Raw genomic sequence first — 11518 nt, forward strand, 5'->3', positions numbered from 1 at the left:
ATGGAAATGAAGTCCCAAGCTTCTTGACAGAGCGTAGGGGAAGGATGCGAAAGACCCGCACTGCCGTACTAGGCAAGGTCCTAATGGAGGTGGTTTGCCGTTGCCTTCCTCCGACCGTAATGGGGATGAATGATGATGATGATGATGATGATTATGATGAAGACGACGTAACACACCCAGTCATGTCGGGGCAGGTGAAAATCCCTGACCCCTCCGTGAATGAAACCGGGACACCGTGCACGGGAAGCGTGAATGCTACCGCGAGACCACGAGCTGCGGACTGTTTACAACAAAAATATATCTCGCAATCACAATCTCAAACCTGCTGCTTTTCTGCTTCACACTTTTTCTTTTCAGTTTTCGTGCTGCTGACAAGGGAAACTCCCCATCGCACACTCCTCAGATTTAGTTGTTAAATGTCTCAGTAGATAGCCCGTCAAAAACTGAACACAGACCAAGCATGAAAACAGGAAGAAAGTGTACTAAATTGTGGAAAAAGAAGTAGAACAGAAGTAGTAAATGATCTAAGTTCAAGATGTGCAATATCGGGCGATTAGAAACAAATATGGCGTCGTGGTTGTGTGTTCAAGGTGTTGGACTGCAAAGCGGGACATCCGTGTACAGATCTCCCTCTTGCCCAACCTTTTTTTTTTTTCACAAAATTATAGACTTTTCGTCCGGTCACTGCCGCGACTGTTCTCCTTCTGTAGTCTTGGCAATTGTCATACTATACATTGGTTGCCGTATACGAGTCACTTGGTAAGAATGTATTACTGTCGAAAGTAAATATGATGAATAGTGAGAGCAGGCGAGAAGCCGCATAGACCTCTCGCAGAAATGAAAACAAGAAATAAACAGGTATGAACTAGATGTGACTTTTCATGCTTTCCCGACGGATCTGCTGCAAATACTCTTCTCGGGTTTGCCGCCGGATTGTATTGTCTAACTCGCACAATATTTCGATGCAACTGCTCGACATCATCAGGTGGTGGTAGCTGCTGTTATCACTGGTGCAAGGTGCTACTGATGATAATCGCACGGCGGCGACGGAATTTATCATGCCGGGAGCAGGCAACACTCGTGCGCGGGAAGACGCTCTTAGTTGGAGGAAAGCGGCGCACCTGGTGCCCCCTGCTGGGGGCCGCAGAAAGGTAATTGTATAGAATATACTCAGCTATGATTCGTTAAAAAAAAAGTTACTCTTCAGGATGGATCTGTTGTTTTATGGTAGTCAGTCGGTAGGTTGGTTTGATGTAGGTCTCCAAATTAAGCCTGACCGAAGTATCTTCATCTCTACGTAGCCACTTCAGTCCACACCCACTTTAACCTAATCACTGCCGTCAAGCCTTCGCATCCCTCTGCAATTTTAATCCTCATCACCACCACCACCACCACCGCCATTACCAAACTAAGTATTCCTTTATGCCTCAAAATGTGTTATCAGCCAACCTCTTTTTTTTTTTGCCAAGCTGTTGAACATATTTGTTTTCTCTCCGAGTATATCTTCAATAGTTATTCGATCTACCCGGTAAATCTCCAGCATTCTTTTATAGCACATAATGATCCAAGGTCGTTGGCCTGTAACTTTTATGACATCCATCGACACCCTTTTTCTTAACTGAAATTGTCGCAAATTTTGTGCAAATCTGCGCTTATTTCGACTTTTGCAGGAGTGTTCGTTTTATCCATGCCATTTTCAGTAACTGGTATTCCTTTGTCCTATTCGTAGTTTATTTAAGCATTTTGTATACACTCAGAAGACATAATTACGTAACTCCGAAAAGGTTAGTCATCCAGAGATTCTTACGTTCATTTACAATAGAACTGGTTAAAGTCATAATCATAAATAGTAATACAAATCATATTCTGCAATAGCGCCTGAGTGTCTACATTTTAATCCACCAAAAAGTTGTTATCACAGTTTGGACTTTGGTATCAGTGTAACATCCCTGAAAATTATCTTTGTATATTATTGCCTTTGACAGAACGTTGGCGTCAAGTGTGGCAGAGAGAGTAGTTCTGAGTCGTGGTCAAATTACAGACAGTCTTGGCAAAGTAATGGACAGGCAGTATTTGCTGTTAATGTAACTACTTCAAGACTATGGCAAGTTTACATAAAACGAGTTGTGGACTTTACCGATGTTGCAGCAAACTTTGTAACAAAAAGAAAGAAACATGAATTTATAGAAAAAGTATTACAGTCATTTCGTAGCAAGACCAGGCCTCATCTTTGGACTTTCCGAATGGAATCTGGACACTGACGCCGTAACGAGATATGCTCAAATGATTTTTTTCCTAACACTGCTACTGTTGTAATATTCACGTCATTGCAATAAACTGGGTGTATACAAAATACACAATTATGATAACTCACCTACGCGGTTCATTATTAGCTATCGTTCAACGTTAGTCAGGGTCTAGTGGTCTTCCAACTCCTTTGCCATCAATCAATGCAATGTTGTCGGCAAACCATATAGTGTTCCTTTCATATACCCCAGTTTTAACTCCTTTTCCAAATTTCTCCTTATCCTCCTTGACTGTTTTCTTTGTGTGTAGATTCAATAACATGTCGGAAAGACCACTGTGTAGCTCCTTTACAAGGGCTTCGACTCACCTAAATGCATTTTCTTTTCTATACATTTCTGTCTCTGTGTTTTATGACTGACAACTCCAGAATTCTAAAGACTGCATTCCATAAGAATGTGAATAGCACTTTCCAGATCTATAAATGTTATGAACGAGCGTTTGGTTTTCTTAAACCTATCTTCTAAGAAAAATCATAGCGTTAGTATAGCTTCAGGTGTTCCTATTAGGTTGGCTTATAAGTTCGTAGCGTTTTTTGTTTTTCATGTTGGCATTCCTGTTGCTAAGGGTTTATTTATCGATTGTCATTTTTTATTTGTTTTTATTGTTATTTTGTCATCTGGAGGCAATAAGTGAAGCTATGGACGCTAGAAAAAGAAGTTCCAAATGGAGAAATCGGAACATTTTCGACAAATTCTTCTGTTTGAGTTCAGTAGGTGAGTGACAGCAACGGAGGCAGCCAGGGACATTTGCGCCGTATTAGGGTAATGTCACTGGACAGAGCACGACAAGAAATGGTTCCGTCGTTTTAAGGAAGACTTTTATGACATTAGTGACTCTCCACGTTCAGGAAGAACTACGGGGTTTGATGAAGATTGTTTAAACGCATTGACCCTCAATGATGCATATCAGTGTACTTGAGAATTGGCAAATGTTATCATGCACCATCGTGCGACATTTGCGTGCAACGAGGAACTTTCAAAAATAGAGTGTGCGTAGCGGAGTGCGCTATACCAAAATCACAAAAAACAGCGGATGGACATACGTGTATCTCTACTTACTTCACCAATCGGCTCGTGAACAACACCGACTATTTGTATCCTGAATCGTAAGTGGTGACTTTTTGGTAACGTAAGGAAAAGAAAGAAATGGCTGAGCGCAAACAATGCAGCAACAAAGACCTGCGGGCATCCCCAAAAGATAATATTATACATCTGGCGGAACAGTGACGGCGTGGTGCTCTAAGAATTGCTTCCCCGAGGTGTAGCCCTCACTGCTCACATTTATTGTCAATAACTGAGACATCTTGCAGACCCAGTCCAAGAACACGACCGGTAAGACTGCGTGGACTGATGCTGATCCACGATAAAGCCCGCCCGAATTCTGCTAGACTGACAAAAAACACTGTACAGGAGCTGTTTTGGGAAGTCATTCTGCACGCACCTATTCAGCTGATATTGCGCCATCAGGCTTTCGCCTTTTACACTCTCTGTCGAGCAATCTTCAAGCAACTTCCTTTCCGCATGAAAATGTGCTACGAACACGGATCGACGCTGTCTTCACCTCAAGACCACATGATATCTACAACCGCGGAATCGAAAAGTTACCCCAGCGTCGTCAGACAGTTGTAAGTAGTGAATGAGAATACATTATTGATAGCTAAAGTATCTCGATGTATATCTGTTGCGTTTATTAAACTTATGTAAAAAGGCTACAAACTTACGCACAAACCCAATATATTTGTCCAGAACAATAAATGGTCGTTTCCCATGTCGGACTCTAGCAGTTGTTCCAGCTTTCTAAACGTAATTCTTGTGTGCGTATCATAACCATGACCTATTAAAAAAGGTCGTTTGATATACGTCATTATATGCCTTTTTTGGTATTGATATGGGAATATGCCACACAGTATTTCATATATGAAGGTTATACAGAGTGTTTCAAAAAGGTACGGCCAAACTTTCATGAAACATTCCTCACACACAAAGAAAGAAAAGATGTTATGTGGATATGTGTCCGGAAACGCTTACTTTCCATATTAGAGCTCATTTTATTACTTCTCTTCAAATCACATTAATCATGGAATGGAAACACACAGCAACAGAACGTACCAGTGTGACTTCAAGCACTTTGTTACAGGAAATGTTCAAACTGTCCTCCGTTAGCGAGGATACATGCATCCACCCTCCGTCGCATGGAATCCCTGATGCGCTGATGCAGCCCTGGAGAATGGCGTATTGTATCACAGCCGTCCACAATACAAGCACGAAGAGTCTCTATATTTGGTACGGGGGTTGCGTAGACAAGAGCTTTCAAATGCCCCCATAAATGAAAGTCAAGAGGATTGAGGTCAGGATAGCGTGGAGGCCATGGAGTTGGTCCGCCTCTACCAGTCCATCGGTCACCGCATCTGTTGTTGAGAAGCATACGAACACTTCGACTGAAATGTGCAGGAGCTCCATCGTGCATGAACCACATGTTATGTCGAACTTGTAGAGGCACATGTTCTAGCAACACAGGTAGAGTATCCCGTATGAACTCATGATAACCTGCTCCATTGAGCGTAGGTGGAAGAACATGGGGCCCAATCAAGACATCACCAACAATGCCTGCCCAAACGTTCACAGAAAATCTGTGTTGATGACGTGATTGCACAATTGCGTGCGGATTCTCGTCAGCCCACACATGTTGGTTGAGAAAATTTACAATTTGATCACGTTGGAATGAAGCCTCATCCGTAAAGAGAACATTTGCACTCAAATGAGTATTGACACATTGTTGGATGAACCATTCGCAGAAGTGTACCCGTGGAGGCCAATCAGCTGCTGATAGCGCCTGCACACGTTGCACATGGTACGGAAACAAATGGTTCTCCCGTAGCGGTCTTCATACAGTGACGTGGTCAACGTTACCTTGTACAGCAACAACTGCTCTGACGCTGACATTAGTGTTATCGTCAACTGCACGAATTGCCTCGTCCATTGCAGGTGTCCTCGTCGTTCTAGGTCTTCCGCAGTAGCGAGTGATAGACTGGAATATTCCGTGCTCCCTAAGACGTCGATCAATTGCTTCGAACCTTTTCCTGTCGGGACACCGTTCTGGAAATCTGTCTCCATACAAACGTACCGTGCCATGACTATTGCCCCGTGGTAATCCATACATCAAACGGGAATTTGCCAACTCTGCATTTGTAAACATTGCACTAACTGCAAAACCACGTTCGTGATGAACACTAACCTGTTGATGCTACGTTCTGATGTTCTTGATGCTAGTACTGTAGAGCAATGACTCGCATGTCAACACAAGCAACGAAGTCAACATTACCTTCCTTCAATTCGGCCAATTGGTGGTGAATCGAGGAAGTACAGTACATACTGATGAAACTAAAATGAGCTCTAACATGGAAATTAAGCGTTTCCGGACACATGTCCACATAACATTTTTTCTTTATTTGTATGTGAGAAATGTTTCATGAAAGTTTTGCCGTACCTTTTTGTAAAACACTGTGTATTCAACGTGATACAGGTGTGCATTAACGCCTTACATCTTGTTCTTAAGACACAAAGCAATAACGAGAAAAACCGTAATGAAGTTGCTGATACGCTGTGCAGAGCCGGTATCAGGTAGTAAAATCCAGATAACAGCTACAGAACATTCCCATTAGCTCCCTGCGTTGGTACGAGTTTGAAACTGGGTGAGCTGTTAGAGGAGGGCCTTTGACAGCGCCGGACTTACCTGCACGTAGTGCTGCACGGACTCGAGCAGCATCCCATACATGATGGAGCGGTGCGAGAGGAGCGGAGCTGGGGAGCACTGCGAACGCGCGGTATACACGTCCGTCCAGGCCGGCTGCCGCCGCCACACTGCCACGGCTGAGCCGCGCTGCTGCGCGCGTCAACAGGTGCTCTGGCGGTTGCGCCACGGCCGTCCCTCGTCCAACGACCATCGGACGCGGAGCGACCCCCAATGCATGCTCCTCACATTCACTTGTAGTATGTACACAGTGAGAGTTCCATGCACTGCACTTTCCAAACATCAAAACGAAAACTCAGAAATGGTATGATGCACAGCCATCGGCAACGGGCACACGTAACAGCACAACGACTTCCCGTTGCCTCCTCGTACTGAGAACTGTCGTTTTAGACCGCCAAGTGTGTGGGTATCGACATTCCAAAGAAACGGGTGGCCGATTAAAACTGTGTGCCGAACCGAGATTCGAGCTCGGAGGCAAAGGTCCGGAGTTCGAGTCTCCGTCCGGCACACAGTTTTAATCTGCCAGGAAGTTTCATATCAGTGCACACTCCGCTGCTGAGTGAAAATCTCATTCAAGGGGTGGTTTCACTGATGCAGGGTATGCCATCTCGTGAGACCTCGTTTCGGTACTGAGCGGCGGTGTGTCTGAAATGTATTCTTCCGCTACCGATAAGAAAACCACGTGGTTTCAACGCTGAGGCGTCGCAATTCTCACCTTCACGGCAAAGGTGTCAAAAGGAGGGGTAAAATGTGGGTAAGAGGGCTGTGACGACCTTCCCGTCATCTGAAACGTTCACGGTGACGTAGGGCAGAATTGTGCTTAAATCTGATGTCAATGTGACATCATTAACCTACTTTACACGTCACATGAACTTTCGAGCTTTGGTCTTTTTTGCGCATGTGTCGACATCTTGCTGTTTAAAGCGTCGCCGAGCCCGAGGGCGTCGTCGAGGACGCCACGTTTTTACATCATGACAGAGGACGGTTATAGGCACCTTTGCGCCAGGTTTCAAGCCTATGCGTCGGAATGAGAGACAGTTTCGAAAAAGTGATGATTTAATTCTGTTGTACAGTCTAAACAATATTTAGTGCTTGGTAACTCTCTGGAAGAGAGACGCTCAGTAGCTCGGTACGGGCTTTTGTTGAAGTTTCGAGAACATACCTTCACTTAGGAGTCAAGCAGTATATTCCTCCCTCCTATGTGTATCTCGCGATCATGAGGATAAAATCCGAGAGATTAGAGCCCATACAGAGGCATACCGATAATATTTCTTTCCACGAACAATACGAGAGTGGAATAGGAGGGACAACCGGTAGAGGTACTTGAGATACCCTCCGCCACACACTGTCAGGTGGCTTGTGGGGTATGGATGTAGATGTAGATGTAAGACAAGCTGCCGACATTGTTGCCACAGCTCGTCATAATGCCCGGCGGGCTACAGTAGATGTCGCACCGCTGAGTGCTAATTCAGCAGAGCAGTCGTCGATCCGAACCAACAGAAGGAAGTTGTTGTCGATGAAATAATTTAGACATTGCAGAAATCACTTCAGCACTAGGGTGATGATGGTTCTCTATCTAGAATCATAGAAATACGAAAAGGAAAAACGCAGAGAACGTTATAACGATACAATGCGCAGAAATCATGATGAGATATATCTGTCATCATCACATAATTGGGAGTATATCTTACTCTGACAAACTACTTGTTGGAATAAGATAGAGATGAACTTATTGAAAGTTTTAGACAACGATGGTAGACGTACGAGTAAGAATTCCAAGTACGTTATTCTCGCTCTCCTCTTAAAGACAGAATTTAAGCAGAAACTATTTTCCTGATGTTCACGGAGTAATAGAAAACTTAATGGGAATAAGATCTATAAAGGCAATAAGGAATTCTAAAGTTCAAGATGGAAAAGAGAAAAGAAATTTTTGCACATGTGCAGAGCAGTGTTGCAATTTTTCCTTTTCGTCTGTTTAATTTATACGTCGAAAAAGATACGAAAAAACTTAAAGAAAAATTCACAAAAGAAATATAAATATATCAGGAGCAGATACCAGTGCAAAGGTTCGTACGGTATTGCTATTTCGGCTGAAAGTAAAGAGAACATTAACTCTTAAATCAAAAGAAAATTCGCAGAGCAGTTGAATGGAATCAGTAGCGTAATAAAAAATTGTACAAGGGAGAATGGCAGCAGAAGACACGGTAGTACAAGAAATGAAGTAATTCTTCTGTCAAATGCAATAAGTATAGTCACAAGTAGACTGGCACAAACGATGAAAGTTTTATGTAACAAGAGAGATTTCTTAGTTCCAGAATTCGACATTGTGTTATGGATGAGGTTCTTAAAAACGTATGTCTGGAAGGCAGCCTTGTATATGTGACAAATTGAACAACGGAAGAAGAACAGGAAGAACACGCTGCAAGTATTTGAAATATTATGTCAGAGCAATCGAAGACTGATGACCTGCAGCGGAGGCTCTGTGTAGAATGAGGTTCAAGGATAGTGACAGTAACAACAGCTAAAACTGGAAAAGGTAAATTACAGTAAGCTAAAAGATCTGACACTTACAAACGAAACTACAGCAAATGACTGGCGTGTAACTGATGCAGATGTAGAAATGTCGATTAAGAAAAAATTACTGACGTGATGGCTTTACCTCGAATTCGTGAAATTATGGGAAAGTGAAATGTTGGTCGCAGAACTGAAGCAAATTCCATCAGTCTCTCTAGACAAAGTTGAAGAGGTAAAATAAGTAAATGTAGCAGGTTTATGTCGGTAGTCGAAATACCAAAGACCTGAAGAAAACATAAAAACTGAATGAAGAATTACTTACATTGACTTCTAATATCATGAGCCGCTAGCGTACGTTGATCAGGAAAGCTTCACCGTTTCGTGAATAAACATGATTGAATGCTTGTCTGGCCCAACTGAGTCGACATTGTTAGGGGAATGGTGCATATATATAGGCCGCCTTATGTGACGACGAGACCGGCGATATGGCGAAATCCCTAAAGAGTTACGACACTTATTGTCAGACGGCATTTCAGACTACCGTTCCTATAGAAAGGAATGACATTTCCGCATCAGATTGAGGAATGGCATTTCCGCATCAGATTGTCATTTCATCATACTGGCATCAAATATCATTTCAAAGTCGCGTCACCAACTGTTCTTGACACTGCTATCGACAAGCCTAGTAAAACAGAGGTGTTGCGTCGCATTGCTAATGCAATGTCCATAAATATCTTAACACTGTTAATGTTTCCTCCATTTCAACTTTCATGATCTTATAAGTTAATGAGAAGGCTTAAAATTCTAAGTTTTATTCTCCTCCGCATCCTCAGTGATCCGAAAGGTAAAAGTCTCATCCATATTAATTGGATATGAACAGCTGACGATCGGTACGAGAAGACCATTCCCATAAAGAAACATACATCGGGAAATTTTCTTACTGAGGGCGTAAAAGAAAAGTACGTCGATTTAGGCAGTACGAATCGTTGCAGGGTAATGTAATGACATTGATACAGAATCTCTCATGCTTAAAAATCAAATAGTCTGTAGATATATTTATAAAATCAGTTTTCATTCTGCTGGAGGACATCACATCCCGTTAACTGAGATAGACTATGCTGGTGCTCCACTGACGACTTGCCAAGGCTTTCGAGGGACAGTCCAACACTACATTTTGCAGCAGTGCCAGTGTGAGTCAATTAAGTAGTCAGCATTTGCCACCGCCGTAGTTGGGTGTGCAATACCTTGCAATTCGTTATCAGTAAACCTCTTCTTGAGTGATTCCTGCGTAGAGACTTACAAAATCTGGTTTTGCCACGTAAATTGTATTTCTGTACTACTGAAACTTCTTCTGGAAGACTGCAATCAATTTCTCCACCAGTAACGAGTTAAGTTATATTTATTTTACTCCCTTCCTTTCCCTTCGATTCCTGGAGAACTCCGCTCCTACAGCTACATCTACACTCTCAGCCACTATAGGGGGTGTGGTGGAGTTACTGCTAGAGTTACTATCTTTTCCCGCATTCGGGAGTGGTTTGTGTGACAAAGTTTGACGATAAACCGTTTTTTTGTCATCAGTTTTCGGGTCCTATACCTCCAGCTCCATCTCAAGGTATCGCAAATTCCTCAACCATTTGTTGAATATTTTCCAATCTCAGTGTTTCCATAGAATTTTTACCCTCTATGGCTCCCTCAAGTACAAAGGAAATAACTCTTGATATCTTACCTCATGTCCTTTCATCTTGTCCCGTCTTTTGTCAATATATTCCACTTGTTCCTCTCCTCATTTGTTCTGCAGAGAAACTCGTGTATTACCAGCCTACCTAATTTTCAGCATAATTCTATAGCATCACATCTTCTCTTCTTTTCCGACTTTCTCGCAGTTCATAATTCGCATCCATACCAGACTGTGGTCCAAACGTTCATTTCAAAAAATTTCGCCCTAAGATTAAGGACGACATTTGATACTAACACACTTCTTGTTTCCTACCAGTGGTCTAGTAGTAGCGTCTTTGATTAGGAATGTCAGAAGTTTGGATGTAGTAGGGTAGATAGAAAATCTCAAAAGGGAAATGCTAAGGCGCATCTAGATATTGTGATAGTCAGTGAAGTGAAGTGAAATAAAGATAAATATTCCTGGCAAGTTGAGAATAGGGTAATATCAACAGCAGCAGAAAATGGTATAACTAGGATCCCTTGTGAATAGGAGGGTAGGGCAGAGTGTTACTGTGAACAGTTCAGTGATAGGGCTATTCTCATCAGAATCGAAAGCAAACCAACACCGACAACGATAGTTCAGGTATACATTCCGAAGTCGCAAGCAGAAGATGAAGGAGATAGAGAAAGTACATGAAGATATGGAGCGGGTAATTCAGTACGTAAAGGAAAGAGAAAATTTAATAGCCATGACCCACTGAAATGCAGTTGTAGCGGAAGGAGTAGAAGAAAGGGTTACGGGAGAATATGGGCTTCGTAGTTGGAATAGAGGGGGGAAAGACTAATTGAGATCTGCAATAAATTTCAGTTGGTAATAGCGAACATTCTGTTCAACGATCACAGGAGGAGGAGGTACACTTGGTAAAGGACGGGAGATATGCCGATTTCAGTTAGGTTACAGCATGGTCAGGCAGAGATTTCGAAATTAGATACTGGATTGTAAGTCGTAGCCAGGACCTGATATACACTCCTGAAAATGGAAAAAAGAACACATTGACACCGGTGTGTCAGACCCACCATACTTGCTCCGGACACTGCGAGAGGGCTGTACAAGCAATGATCACACGCACGGCACAGCGGACACACCTGGAACCGCGGTGTTGGCCGTCGAATGGCGCTAGCTGCGCAGCATTTGTGCACCGCCGCCGTCAGTGTCAGCCAGTTTGCCGTGGCATACGGAGCTCCATCGCAGTCTTTAACACTGGTAGCATGCCGCGACAGCGTGGACGTG

General features: G+C 43.0%; 1 protein-coding gene across 1 annotated transcript in view; it reads right to left on the reverse strand.

The window, feature by feature from the left end:
• LOC126365774 (soluble guanylate cyclase 89Db-like) overlaps positions 1-6215 on the reverse strand; it is a 430509-nt gene extending 424294 nt beyond the window's left edge. Inside the window, exon 1 of the mRNA XM_050008298.1 lies at positions 6040-6215. Within this exon, the coding sequence (XP_049864255.1) occupies positions 6040-6081 (42 nt within the window). The 5' untranslated portion in view covers positions 6082-6215. The remainder of the gene's footprint in view (positions 1-6039) is intronic.
• Between the last annotated feature and the right edge of the window lie 5303 nt (positions 6216-11518).

The sequence above is a fragment of the Schistocerca gregaria genome, chromosome 4, assembly GCF_023897955.1.
Source record: "Schistocerca gregaria isolate iqSchGreg1 chromosome 4, iqSchGreg1.2, whole genome shotgun sequence".
Lineage (NCBI taxonomy): Eukaryota > Metazoa > Arthropoda > Insecta > Orthoptera > Acrididae > Schistocerca > Schistocerca gregaria.